General features: G+C 38.7%; 1 protein-coding gene across 1 annotated transcript in view; it reads right to left on the bottom strand.

Annotated features, from left to right (window-relative positions):
• FAM208B (family with sequence similarity 208, member B) overlaps positions 1 to 14,627 on the bottom strand; it is a 120,477-nt gene that overhangs the window by 32,450 nt on the left and 73,400 nt on the right. Inside the window, exons 10-11 of the mRNA XM_006862790.1 lie at positions 7,129 to 7,201; positions 6,958 to 7,020 (exon numbers count right to left, since the gene is read on the bottom strand). Coding sequence (XP_006862852.1) covers positions 6,958 to 7,020; positions 7,129 to 7,201 — 136 coding nt within the window. The remainder of the gene's footprint in view (positions 1 to 6,957; positions 7,021 to 7,128; positions 7,202 to 14,627) is intronic.

The raw sequence follows: 14,627 nt of genomic DNA, 5'->3' as shown, positions 1-14,627 counted from the left end.
TGTGAGAAAATTTCATTATCTTTTAATTCAATTTTTCGATGACCTTTCTGAAGCCAACTCATATGACACCAGGCATTATCATCATAGGAGCAGCGGTGGCACAGAGCTTATAGTGTCAATTGCTAACCAAAGGTCAATAGTCTGAGTCCACGAGCCATTCGACGTAAGAAAGATGTGGCCATTTCCTCCCATAAAGATTTACAATCTTGAAAACCCAGTGGGGAAGTTTTACCCCATAATTTCATGATGTGCCACAATAAACTAGATTTATTGCAATAAACTGACAAGAGATTGAGCTTTGGCTATTAAAATGGCATACTTTACTTCAAGCTATCTGTGAAAACATTCTGGGACACATACTTCTATAGGTAGATTTTTTAAGCTAATGTAGAGAATTTGCTTACGCTATAATACAGATTACATAAATATGTTGAATGAATAAAGAAATGTAGAAATGAATAAAAAAAAATTTTTTATAGGTTTTTTTTTAAGAATTTAGCTTGTTTTTATTCATTCAACAAATGTGGACCATCTACAATGAGCCAACCAATACAGATCTAATGGTAGATGAAACAAACATCATCCTTCTCCAGAGTCTATGTGGGAAATACACATGTATATAAATGCATTAAGAAAAAGTACATGAGTCCTGGTGTAGTGCTGCGGGATAAAGCACTGGACCACAACATCAGTATGAATCACGAGGTCAGTGGTTCAAACTCAACCAGCTACTGCTTGGAAACCCTATGCAGGCTTGCTATGAGTCTGAATGTACTCAACAGCACTTAACAACTATAATAAAATCATGAAATTATAATCACATAGAAGAAGAGAAACTAATGCAATGTAGAAAAAAGCAGAGGTTCAAGATAAACTTTCCTGATTTGATAGTATGTAAAATTGTAGTCAAAGAGAACAACATGAGCAAAAATCTTGAAAGATTTGAAATACATTTTACAAACTAGAACAAGCTTGTTACTGTCAAGAAGCTGAATGGTGGCCTATATGGCTGAAGAACAGAGTAATGGGATACAAGACTGGAGACATAGGCAAGAGTTCAGATCACAATCTTGAAAACCCCTTGAGGCAGTTTTATATCATAGCTTCACTATGAGTCAGAATCAATTAGATGGCAGTGGGTTTAGCTTTGGCTACTATAATGGTGTGGATTTTAACTTAACAAAGATAGCAAGCCACTGAGGGTTATTAATAGGGTTATAATACAGTAATAGATTCCATAAGGGAAAAAGTAAACATTACAAAGTTAAATTTACATTACAATTTATGAAAGTTAAATTGACAGGACTTAGTAATGGACAGGAGTCTGGAGTGGTGCTGTGGATTAATGTGCTGGACTTCAAGGTTGCAGTTCCAGTTCACTAGTCGCTCCTTGGAAACCCTACTTAGCTTCACTATCAGAACCAGTTTGAGGGCACTTAGCAACAATAGAAATTGACATGAACTAAGGAAGATCATCAAGGAAGATCATAAAAGAACTAATGTATTTGTGTTATGGCGTTGGAAAATATTAAAATTACCATGGACTGTGTTAAAAGAAGAACAGTTTAAATACTCTTTAGAAAGCAGGATGGACAGACTTCGTCTCTCATGTAAGGAGGGACCAGTCCCTGGAGGACATCATGCTTGATAAAGTGAAAGGACAGTGAAAACAAAAAGACCTAGGATGAGATGGGTTAGCACAGTGGCAGTAGCAATGGGCTCAAGTGTAACAACTGTGGATGGTGCTGGCCTGTGCAGTGTTTTGTTCTGTTGTACATGGGGATGCCGTCAATCAGAATTGGCACCTAACAACAGTAACAGATTGGATATAGAGAGTACAAAAGAAGATATAAGAATAAGTCCTACTGACTGTGAGGGTCAGAAAAGTAGAGGAAGTATTTTTTTTTTGGGGGGGGGGCGCAAAAAGAGGAGATTGATTTATTTTTTAGTGCAGGAGCGGAGGTCCCAGGGTCCATCAAGCTACAAGAGTGGAAAGTGTGACCCTACCCAGAGAGGCAGTGAGGCCAGGCATGGAGACAGAGATGATGGCGTGGACAGATGGAGTGGCTGGGGACATGGGTCTCAGGGGGGAGAAGAGTTGTTTGCTGAAAGCCAGGCAGGGCAGGACTGTGGGGTGTATCCTTTGGTTATTTGATGATGCATGGAGGAGATTGTAATCATTGCAATGAAATGTAATACGGTATGATGAATGTGAAGCTGAAGTGAGGCAGAGGCAAATAATGATGTATGCACAACCTTGGAACAACAAGGCTCTGGGATACAGAGATTGAGACATGGTTGAGATGGGGGAAAAGGGGGAAACAATGTTTAGATGCTTGGCTGTCTTTTGAATCTTGGTTTCCCTGGCATACTGCTATAAAACAGACACTGGAGGGAGAGAGAAAGGAATAGCCAGAAAAATCAGCATAGAAAGCTTGTAAGTCCGTCTCCTGCCTATAACTGATTGGAATACCTAAAATGGGGCTATAAGGTACCCAGTGAGGAGGCTTCCTGTGGAGCCTCTGCATTACATAAGACCAGAGGTGGAATCCTGAACAGCACCCAGAATCTTCTCAGGAGAAATTTCCACTTGAAAGGACAAGCAGATCAGCCTGGAGTGGCCAGAAGAACAGAAGAAACTTCTTGAAAGAAAGACTGACAGGAAAAATACAAAACAATACAGGCAGTCTAACTGATTACTATAAGAACAAGCAAGTTGCTCACCCAGGAGACATCAAGGCAAGTGGTCGGGTCCCCTCAGGACAAACCTCCTTCTAAGACTAAGGCCCAATGGGAATACACTTTCTTATTGGTGACCACATTTGTCACATATAAGGGGAAGTGAGGGAAAAGCAGCAATGAAGCTGCGAGCTAAGCCCTACAACTTTCAATAGACTCCTGTGGAGACCTAGTTGGCCATCAGTGTGGCAAGACCTGGGGACTCTTGGGCCCAGAGTCATTGACATAGCCACAGAGGATGAGTGGAGAGTGAAGCATCCAGCTGATAAGAAGAGAGGGCACATGCATAAGTACACCGACACTTCCAGATAATACCCACTTGACCTGGTTTCAATGACCTGGCTTTCAACCAGAAGAAGAAAGATAAGGAAAAGAAGAGTAATCTGATACAACTTGATGAACTTGACCTACACCTATGGAAGCAATAGCCCAAAAGAGGGAACAAATCTTCATAGCGAGGATCATTCCTACCCCTCCACACACAGAGAGGACAGGGATTGGTAACTTGGACATTGGCTACCTAAAATAGGGGGGCTACATAGGCAAGAAGTGACTGGCTTACAAGTTTTCAAGAGGGACCCTAGATCCAGAGGGTGTGGAGCAAGGTAGAATCTCCACTGAGAAGTATCCAATCTGTGTGGACAGGGCTGATGAAAGAAGATGGGGATACGTCTCTTGTGACACAATAGTGAGTAATTATTATCAGGACTGATTGTGAGGGTTGGAAATGTAAAGGCAGACGTTTTGTAGCAAAAGGAGGGGAGTGATTGACTTTGCAGTCTAGGAGCAGAGGTCCCTGGGACCATCAAGGGAGAAGAGCGGAGACCAGGACCCTACCCAGAGAAGCAGTGACGCCAGAGATGGAGGCAGAGACGATGACATGAAGAGATGGAGTGGCTGGGGACTTCAGACCCAGAGAGGAAAAGGGGCTGTGTGATGACTACCGGGGGGGCAGGCTTGCAGGGTATAATCTTTGGTTAGCTGATGATGCATGGAGGGGATTTTAACTATGGCAATGAAATGATATATGATAGGATGAATGTAAAGTTAATGTTCTCCCATGTAAACTATCACATAATTCACAATAAAACATTAAAAAAAAAAAAAAAAGTTCTACACGCCTTGTAAGAGGCAACCGCTGTGATTCCAGCAGAGTCCGTGGCCCAGGCTTGAGCCCCTAGCAGCCCCAGGGGGGGCTGGCATGAGCGGCCCCTTGGTGGTGCTGGGGGATGGGGGAACCAGCAACATCTGAGCTCTTGCCTGCCGCCTGGATCACTGAGTTGATCAAGGCTGACCACGGAGTGTACAAACGACCCTACTATTCCTTTCTTCCTCTATCAGATCACACACCCCAGCTCTGGAAAATGGGGAACTGCCTCAAATTTTCCACCTCACATGGCATCTCCCTGCTTCACAAGTTCCAGTCCGACCGGGCTAGCTTTGGTGAGGCAGCCCTATCAGGAGCCACATCAGGAACAAGTTCCAGTTCCAGTCTAACACCCAACACCTAGCCAGACTCGTCTAGCAACACAGCTGACTGAAGAGGAACAAATAGCTCAAAGAATAGGGCTTAAATGCCTAAAGGCGTTTATGATCCTATAAGAGATGGATCTGAATAAAAGATCGGGGAGTGTGTGATCTGTATGGTGGACTTTGTTTATGGGGATCCAATTTGATTTCTGCTGTGCATGTCCATCTCTCACCTGGACTGTGTAGATGAGTGGTTGATGAGATCCTTCACATGCCCCTCCTGCAGGGAGCACAGCTTTCGTCCTATGAGACTAACTGAGCCAGGGTCGCTCATCTGACACTTCAAGTGAACCATTATTTCTGGTGGTTTTAATTTGTGTCACTGAGCCCAAAAAACCAGGGATTAGGAATTAAGGTCATGCATAAAAGTTTCCTAAAATTCCTGATTTTCAGGCTGCAGATGTTGGGGAAAAGTATATGATTATTTTAGAAATTCAGTGGGGAAAGTAGGATGGTATTTTTATGTAAAGCCTTGGCCTAGAGTTTAAAAAATATAATTGCATTTAAATCTTATTATTTGCTCAAGTACATAGAATTGCATAAAGTGTTACAGCAGCTGGATATGTTTAAAGTGAGTTTTGAAAATTTAATTAGGAAAAAGATAGTGGTCTTTTTCCTAACAGAAACAACTTTCTTCTTCCCTCTTTTTCCCACCCAAATTCTTTTCTGAGGTTGCTGGCATTTTGGTCAAGGTTTTATTAAAAGCTACATTTTATAACATTGGCACACAAAAAAAGTAATTTTAAGCTTGTTTGCACAGTTCTTTTTTTCCATTAAAAATGGAATCCATTGCCTTAAGTCCTTTTAAATAGTGCATTATTATCATTGAGGCTGGCTGTATGCTGGAAGAGCAGTTTCTTTATAACCTGTTTAAAGCGCTATATTCTGTTTGCAGTTAGGAAATGCAGAATTCAAAGTGATCTCCTAGCTTGTAAGCAAACTGAGCTGCACTATTCTTTTCTACTAAAATGAGTTAATGTGAAAAGAAATGAACACTAGTAAAGTGTGGTGTAATTTTACCCTTTCCTGTGCGTTTTACCTAATTATTTTGGTTGTTAATAGGATGATAATTAAAAGTCAGAGTATATTTTAAATATAAGATTTCTGATTTTGAGCCTGAGTTATGCCACCATGTGTATATGAAAATGAAAGTGGCACCATGGTGAAACTTGGAGAGAGAAGAGTTCCTCTGTGATAATCTTTATTTACATCCCAGTGCCCTCCTTCCCGAGGTTGTCTCAGACCACAGCAAAAGGACACTGCTTATCTCATTCCTGTAGTGCTGAGGTTATTGAAGTTATATGAAATACATCTCAGTTTCTGTTCCTTGGAAAGCTACTCATTAAGCCCTGCTAGTTGACTGGCAAGTCTTCTCATCAAGGAGAATTAAGATTAATGTATTCCATTGTTTTACATACACAGTCACAGTTTGTGTAACCACATGACTTCATAGTTGTGATTTCAAAAAAGAAGTCATTTCTCTTTTGTCTTTTTCTTGCAGTGCATGTAACAATACTATGAATCTCTATGTTTCTGAAGTGTTTTTGGTAGGAGTTGTGTAGTAAAGATGTAGTAGTAATGTTTTATCCATTTAGCATGTGTTTATTTTTCCTTATGTACTCAAAAGTGACTTACTCGTTCAGTGTGATAGATACTACAGCGAAAAAATCATTAGCAAAAGGAGAAGCAGTCTTAACCTAACAAAAAAATCAGAAGCATTTCTTATTGACTATTTTATATTGAGTTAAATATTTGACTCATCGTTTTTCTACATTTAAAATACAAGTATCTTGAAGATTCTTCATAATCACATAGCAGATGAATTAATATTATCATAAGTACTTTTTAAAGATTTGACATTTGGCTGAGGTTATATATTGGTTAATTTTCTTATAAGCCCAGTGATGGTAAGATTTAAAGATGAAATTGATAAAAGTTGAAAGAAATTAGATGATCAGGTTCTGTTAAATTGTTACATGTATCTTGCTTAAGTTTCTGTTGATTTATTTATATCCACCCAATTACATAAGGAGTGTGGCTCTGTGGGTTAATGCACCAGATTGCAAAGCCGTTTGATCTGCAAGGTCAGCAGTTCAAGCTTACCAGCTGCTCCTAAGAAACCCTACACAGGGTTGCTATGGGTCAGAACTGAGTCGACAGCACTTCAGAATAACAACAGTTACATAAAGCAAATCTGGAGGGGAAAAAAAAGAGTAAGTCCTAGAATTCTGGCTTGGATAGCAAGGCTAGTCACAGTGATTGAGAATAATCAAGGAAGAAGCCAGATTTTTGCAGAAATATCATAAATTTGGTTTTGAACATGCTGAACTTGAGGCACACTTGAGATATGTAAGTGCTAATGCCAGGCGCTACAAGATAATGCACTGGACCCCAAGGTCAATTTGAACCTCAAGGTGGCAGTTCAAACCCACCAGCTGCTCCTTGGAAATTCTACACAGGGTCTCTATGAGTCAGAATGGACTCAGCAGAACTTAACAACAATTCCAGTAAATAATTGTATATATGGGTCTGAAGTTTAGAGGAAAGGCTAAGTCAAGGGAAAGCAGGTTAAGAGAAAAGAATGATTTAAGAGGAAGGAAACAGTTAACAGTGTCATAGGCTACTGAGAAGTCCAGTAAAATGAGGACTGAAAAATATCCAACAGACTCAGTGAAGTGTATCTTTTACCTGCTGATGTGGATGAATGGAACAAATGCAACCCATGTAGACCATTTTGTTTATCTTCAAAATCTATAAAGAATGAGAATCAGAAGAAGACAGATTAAGGTTGCTGATTTTATACAAAAACAAAAAAGCATACTGAAAATATATACTGTTTTCAATAAAGTTTGTCCTTACCTATATCTGATATTAAGGCTGATGATGTAAGAACAATGAAAAACCCTCCATCTTCTAAACATTTGATTATAGCCTTAAGTATTAGAAAGAGACAAAAAAAACAAACAAACACATGTATGAAAATAGATTCTTTAATCCCTCTTCTCCTAAAACATTCCTTTAATGGAATTTTGAATTCACAGAAAGTGGGAAAAAAAAAAAAGTTTGAAATGTTCATGGGAATGAGGGGAATTTTGTCTCAATGTGGCGCTATGGGTTAGTTAATGTGCTGGACTGCAAAGTCAGTTTGAACCACAATGTTGGCAGTTCAAGCTCATCAACTATTCCTTGGAAACCCTATAAAGGGTTGCTATGGGTCAGAACTTACTAGATGGCACTTAACAACAATATCAGAAACAACAAATTGCTTAGCACTCATATAATACTGGAATTATTCAGGCTACATAAACATATAGTAACTACAACAGAAAGGATTCCTTTTAGACTAGTGTTCAGTTACATAACAAATTAATCAGAAAAGCCATATTTGCTTTTTTTGAAGGTTAAAATTTCATACTACAATTAGTCATTCTGTAATCATTTACCTAACACAAATTCAAGACAAATTACATATATGAATTAATCTAGATATGTGTCAGAATCTTGAAACTGGAAAGACTGGAAGATATCAGCCATAAATAAGTCCTTCCTACAATACCCAAGAGGAAATAACTGAAAACAATTATATATCAGGACAAGAAATGAACAGGAAAACTAATTCTTCTTCTCTCTCATTACAATCTATAACAGTCTTCTGTTAAAACTCTTGAAATGCTATTTACAGAAACTAAGAAACTAGAGGAATTTGTCCCCAGGGAACAGGAGATACAAAGTCTCTAATATATGACAACTCTAGTTGCCAGAAAACTGTCTTCTATTAAGTCCTGTGATTCTAAATCATGAAGCAAGTTAACAGTCCTATTTTCCATTGTACACTATTTCAAGAGACTATATACCCAAAATAAAAATAAACTGCAAGATTCAAACAGAAAAAAATTCAGTTACAATAAAGTCTATGTTGTTGCCATTGTTAGGTGCCCTTGAGTTAAGTTATGATACACAGCAATCCTACGGTTGCTGGGAAAGGTGCTGAGCAGAGACAGAGTGAGACTGACTGGTGAATGGCTGATCATCTTGAACATTTGTAAGCATCTTTGCTGACAGGTGGTACGTAGCCTGGCAGAGCAGATTCACACAGGCAATGGGAAACATGCTATTCCTTCTTTTCCCCAATGCTCCACTGATTACCAAAGGTGTCGCCAGCTTCCAGCCTCATCCATCTCCAGCACAGACCCTGCTCTCTGTGAGTTTGGAGTAATATGACTGTGAACCACACCAGTGTGAGGCGGGTACCTGTTGGGCTTGCCTTAGTGCCTGGATACAGGCAGGGTTGGTTCCAGACCTACAAAACCTGCAGAGCCACCAGATAAGGATTCGTCTAGCAGACACATTCATAACCAGCCACCTGCCCTTCAGTTGTCCTGTGTGTGGTCCCAACAGATACTTAAACCAGCTCCACCAAGGGCTTCAATGAATTACTTCCATATTGAGTGCCCTAAATACAGATAACAAACCTAGGCCTATAGGAACTCCATCTAGGGCCAGGAACGCCACTGTCATAGCCCTCCTACCTTTAAGTACACTGGGTGGCCACAGCCACCCAGAATCTTCTTTTCTCTGGATCCAACAGTTGCACTGCTTTTTTGTTTTTTCCCCATTTTGTTGGAAAAGGAAATTCTCTTTATTTGTTTATTCTTTCTTCTCCATCTATTTCAGTTTCCTTGAATTTTATCCTCCTTCTGAATCTCACTTGCCCTCTTTTTTGTTCTTTTTGATCTTTCTTTACAACTCTCTACTATCTTTCTCTTTTAATCTTCCCTTTCCCTGGCTTTTCTTAAAAAAATTTTTTAAATTTATTCCTTTTCTCTTTTGGTTTTGTATCTATGGCTTCATTTTTCTGTCCCTTTTCTCTCTTTTTAGTTATTATACTCTTTTACTTTGGTTGCTGTTTTCATTTATTTCTATCCATTATTATTTTCTCTTTTCATTGTTGATGGCTTGTTTTGTTTATGCAGCTTTGTTTTCTTGTGTGTATGTATGTGGCTATGTGGAGGATTCTCCTCTTTTCCACCTGACAGGAGACAGAAACTTTGTCAGTACATACAGTCCATCACAACCTTACCCTCTGCATCTCGACCCACTTGGCAAGAACCAATACCAGTTCCTAAAACACCTGAGCAATGACAGACAGCAGAAAACATCAGCCAAGCCCACCCTAAGTTGAGGAACAGGAACTGTGAACAGATAACAGTGCAAACACACCCATTTTCTAACTATACCCATAGAAGACAGCTCATGAGAGATTAAGAACAAATCATTACACAATCATCAACTGAATACAAATATGACAACACCACAGTGTCCCAGAGACAACTGAAAATTTTAGCTACCACAAAGAAACAAATGAGAATGAATAAAACAATCAAGATGCTGAGACAGAACATGACTCGTAGGAATAAAAGGTAATGGAACTAATGCAAAGAGAACTGAAAAGTATGACATTTAAGTATCTTCAAAGGATAGACAAAAAGATCGAGGAGCAAGGAAAACACAGAAAAACCTTTAGAATTCTGGGAAACACTACAAGAACAAAAAGAAAAATTAATTAAAATTTGAAACAATACAAAACTTGCATTTAGAAATCCAGAAAATTAATAATAAGATTTCTGAAACGAACAGTACATTGAAAGGGTAAAGGAGTACACTGAAGCACCAGAAACCTGATTTAGTGGGCTTGAAGATAAATTTCTATGCTAGAAGAACAATAAAAAACTGGAAAAAAACAAAACAAAACAAAAAAAGCCTAAGAGTAATGTGGGACACCTTGAAGAGAAATAATTTACGAGGGAACAGAATTCCAGAATAGGAAGAGACAATAAAAAGCCCAGAGAAAATTGTTTTAGAGTTGCTGGAAGAAAACACCCCTAAAATCATGAAAGACAAGAAGATAAGCATACAAGAGGCTGACCACATCCCAAATAGGATAGATCCCTCAAGAAAATCACCAAGACATATTATAATTAAACTCTCCAAAACCAAAGACAAGGAAAGAATCTTAAAAGCAACTCGGGGGGTGTGGGGGAAAGCAACTCGGGAAAACAAAAAGTTACGTACAAAGGAGAACCAGTAAGGCTAAACTCTGATTTCTCAACAGAAGCAATGCAGGCAAGAAGGAAATGGGATGACATATACAAAACTCTGGTAGCGTAGTGGTTACGAATCGGGCTGCGAACCTTAAGGTCAGCAGTTCGAAACTACCAGCCACTCCGCGGGAGAAAGATGAGGCTTTCTACTCCCGTAAAGATTTACACCCTCGGAAACCCTGTACAGGGTCGCTATGGGTCGGAACCGACTCGACGGCACTTCACAACAACAACATACAAAACTTTGAAAGAAAAAAAACTGCCAATCAAGAACAAAGCTGTCACAAAAATATGACAACAAAATTAGGGCCTTTGCAGATGAACAGAAATTAAAATCAAGTAGATTTCAAGATAAAACAGATTGTTACAAATCGGGGTAAAGGGAGAGATTATTGATTACAGAGTAACCTCAAAGAAAACTGATGCATCTTCAATCAATATAAAAAAGATGAAAATAAAGATTTTCTTGCATGTTGCTGTGATGCTGGAACGATATTGTGAATGCTGGTAGAGTCACCCATGGTGGACAGATTTCAGCTAAGTTCCAGATTAAGACAGACTGGGAAGGAGGAGAAGCAGACTATTTCTGAATTATTAGCCACTGAAAACCTTATGAAGCACCAAAATATTGACTACTGGAACATTATGAATAGCACCACAATACTGTCAGATACAGTGCCGGCTGGAAGATGAAACCTTCAGGTTGGAAGGCAGTCAAATATGACGGGAAGAGCTGCCTACTTAAGAGCTGACTCTGATGACATGAATGGAGTAAAGCCTTTTGGACCTTCATTTATTGATGGGCACAACTCAAAATGAAGACAAACAGCTGAAAACATCCATTAATAATTATAATGTGGAATACATGAAGTATTAATCTAGGAAAATTTGGGAGTTGTCAAAGATGAAATAGAACACAAATATCAATACCTTAGGTATTGGTGAGCTGACATGGACTGGTATTGAGATTGTGAATCTCACAATTACATGGTTTACTATGCAGGGAATGACAAACTGAGGAGAAGTGATGTCCCATTCCTCACTAAAAAGAACATTTCAAGATATACCTTGAAGTATAATGCAGTCTGTGATAGGATAATATTCATATACCTACATGGAAGACCAGTTAATACGACTATTATTCAAATTGATGCACCAACTGGAGTCCTGGTGTGGCACTGTAGGTAGGATAAGAACTCGACCATGATATCAGTTTGAAATGCAAGGCTGTCAGTTCAAACTCTGCAGCTACTCCTTGGAAACTTTACACAGGAATTCACCTGATGGCACTTAACAATTAACTTACATGTTACATGTAACATAACAACATGCACCAACTACTAAAGCCAGTGATGATGAAATTGGATAATTCTACCAACTTCTTCAATCTGAAATTGATCAAACATGAAATCAAGATGTACTGATAGTTACTAGTGACTTCTAGAATGAAAAGGTTGAAAATGAAAAAGGATCTGTAGTTGAAAAATTAGGCCTTGATGACAGAAATGATGCTGGAGATGACATGACAGAATTTTGCAAGACCACTGATTTCTTCATTGCAAATACTTTTTAAAACAACATAAAAAATACAGGTGGATTTCACCAGATGAAATGCATACAAGTTAAATTGACTACATCTGTGGAAAAAGACAGTGGAACACTCCATATCATCAGCGAAAACAAAGCCAGGGGCAAACTGTGGAGCATACAATCAATTGCTCATATGCAAGTTCAAGCTGAAGTTGAAGAAAAGTAAAGCAAGTCCGCAAGAGCCAAAATATGACCTTGATCATATCTTACCTGAATTTAGAGATTATCAAAAGAACAGATTTCATGCATTAGACACTAATGACTGAAAACCAGAGAGATGTGGGATGACATCAAGAATGTCACAAGAAAGCAAAAGTTTATTAAGAAGACAAGGATGAAAGAAAAATCCCAAAATGGTTGTCAGAAGAAACTCTTAAACATGTTCTCCAGGAAAGAGATGCTAAAGCAAATGGAAGAAATGAGCAGGTAAAAGGTCTGAACAGAAAATTTCAAAAGGTAGTTTGAGAAGACAATGTCAAATATTATAATAAAATGTGTAAAGATCTGGAGTTCGAAAACGAAATGGGAAGGACACACTCAGCATTTCTCAACCTGAAAGAACGGAGAAAAAATTCAAGATCTGACTTGCTATGGTAAGGATTTTTTGGGCAAAATATTGAGTGATGCAGAAAGTATCAAAAGAAAATGGAAGGAATACAGAGTCAGTGTATAAAAACAAAATGGTAGATGTTCAACCATTTTGAGAAGTAGCATATGATCAAGAACCAACAGGACTAAAGAAAGAAGTCCAATGTGCAGTGAAAGGCAGTGACAAAAAAAACCAAGCTCCTGGATTTAACGGAATACAAATTGATATCTTTCAACAAACTAATGAAATTTGGAAGATACCTCGTTTGCCAATTGATTGGAAGCAATCCCTATGTGTGCCCATTCCAAAGAGAGGTTACCCAACAGATTGTAGAAATCACTGGACAGTATCATTAATATCACATACAAGTAAATTTTGGTTAAAGACAACTCAAAAACAACTACAACAGGACAATTACAGGGAACTGCCAAAGGTTCAAGCTGGATTCAGAAAAGGATGTGGAATGAGGGATATTATTGCTGACATCACGTGAATTTGGGCTAAAAGCAGAGAATAACAGAAAGATATTGGTGTGCTTTACTGATTATACAAAGGCTTTTGACTGTGTGGGTCATGACAAGCTATGGACCACATTGCAGAGAATGAGTAATCTGGAACACTTAATTGTACTCATACATAGATCCAGAGGCAGTAGTTCGAAAAGACGAAGGGGACGCTAAATAGTTTAACATCAGGGAAAAATGTGCATCAGGGTTGTAGTCTTTCACCATATTTATTCAATCTGTATGTTGAGCAAATAATTCATATAATCAAGAAGCTGGATTATATGAAGAAGAAAAGACGAAGAGAGCCTAAATGTCCATCAACAAAAGAATTGTAAAACAACTTTGGTACATACAACAATGGAATACTACACAAACATTGAAGAATAATGATGAATCTGCTAAACATCTCACAACATGGATGAACCTGGAGGCCACTACAAGGAATGAAATTGTTGTTGTTAAGTACTGTCGAGTCGGTTCTGACCCATAGCGACCCTATACAGGGTTTCTGAGTTGCAGCTGACAAACTTGTACCATCGACCTTGCAGTTCAAACTGACCTTGCAGTCCAATGCATAACCCATAGTACCACACCAGGACTCTTAGGTGAAATTAGACAATCACAAATGGACAAATATTGAAGAGACCAATGTCACAGCAAGAAAACATTTTCTTTTAATAAAAGAAACAATATGGCCACGGGAGGGAAGGGAGAATGGAAAAATTTTCATAGTCTGGTATGGCGCCATGGGCTAATACACTGGACTGCAAGGTTGGTTTGAACTGCAAGATCAGCAGTTCAAGCTCTTCAACCCCTCCTTGAAGTCCAATACAGGGTCAATATGAATAGAAACCAACTCTATGGCACTCAACAACAACAACAACAACATGACAGGGGTCAGGGAACATCTGACTTGAGGGTTGTGTAAGGCCGGTGAAATCATTTGGAATGACCCTGCCAAGGCAACTGCAGTTCCAGCCATTACATTTGTTGTTATTGTTGTTGTGGGATCCAATCCATAGCGATACTATGTAGGGTTTCTGAGGAGTGGCTGGTGAGCTTGAGCCACTGGCCTTGAGGATCAAACGGGCTTTGTAGTCCAGCACATTATCCCATAGCGCTACACAATTAAGGGTGAGTTAATTTACTATAGAGTGAGCAGGAAACTCTGATTCCACCATTCTGTTCTTGGCCTTACACTGAGGAATCTTGGCTAATATAACAGAGAGAATTCCATAGATCTTTAAATACTTCTCAGTGTGTCTTACTTTCTATATCATAGAAATAGGAAAAGCAACTCTTTCTTCCATTATAAACCTAGAGGTTATGACGCAAGTCACTTTTGAAGAAGTAACTCTCCCCTGGTATTCTACATAACAGAACCCCTGGGGATCTATACAATTCTTTTGCCAAACAAAAGAGAAAGAGAATTTAAGAAAAATTTTGTTATTGTTTTTTATACTTAGGAGTATAAACTGACTACTGAGATTAAAAAGAGGATGAAAAGATGTTGGTAGTCAATCAATATTAAACAAATAAAATCCTTTTAGTTAAAATAATTCAATCTAAGTG

The sequence above is a fragment of the Chrysochloris asiatica genome, unplaced genomic scaffold (genome assembly GCF_000296735.1).
Source record: "Chrysochloris asiatica unplaced genomic scaffold, ChrAsi1.0 scaffold00050, whole genome shotgun sequence".
Classification (NCBI taxonomy): domain Eukaryota; kingdom Metazoa; phylum Chordata; class Mammalia; order Afrosoricida; family Chrysochloridae; genus Chrysochloris; species Chrysochloris asiatica.
Note: the sequence above shows the minus strand (reverse complement) of the source record. Positions and strands in the feature narration are given on the sequence as shown.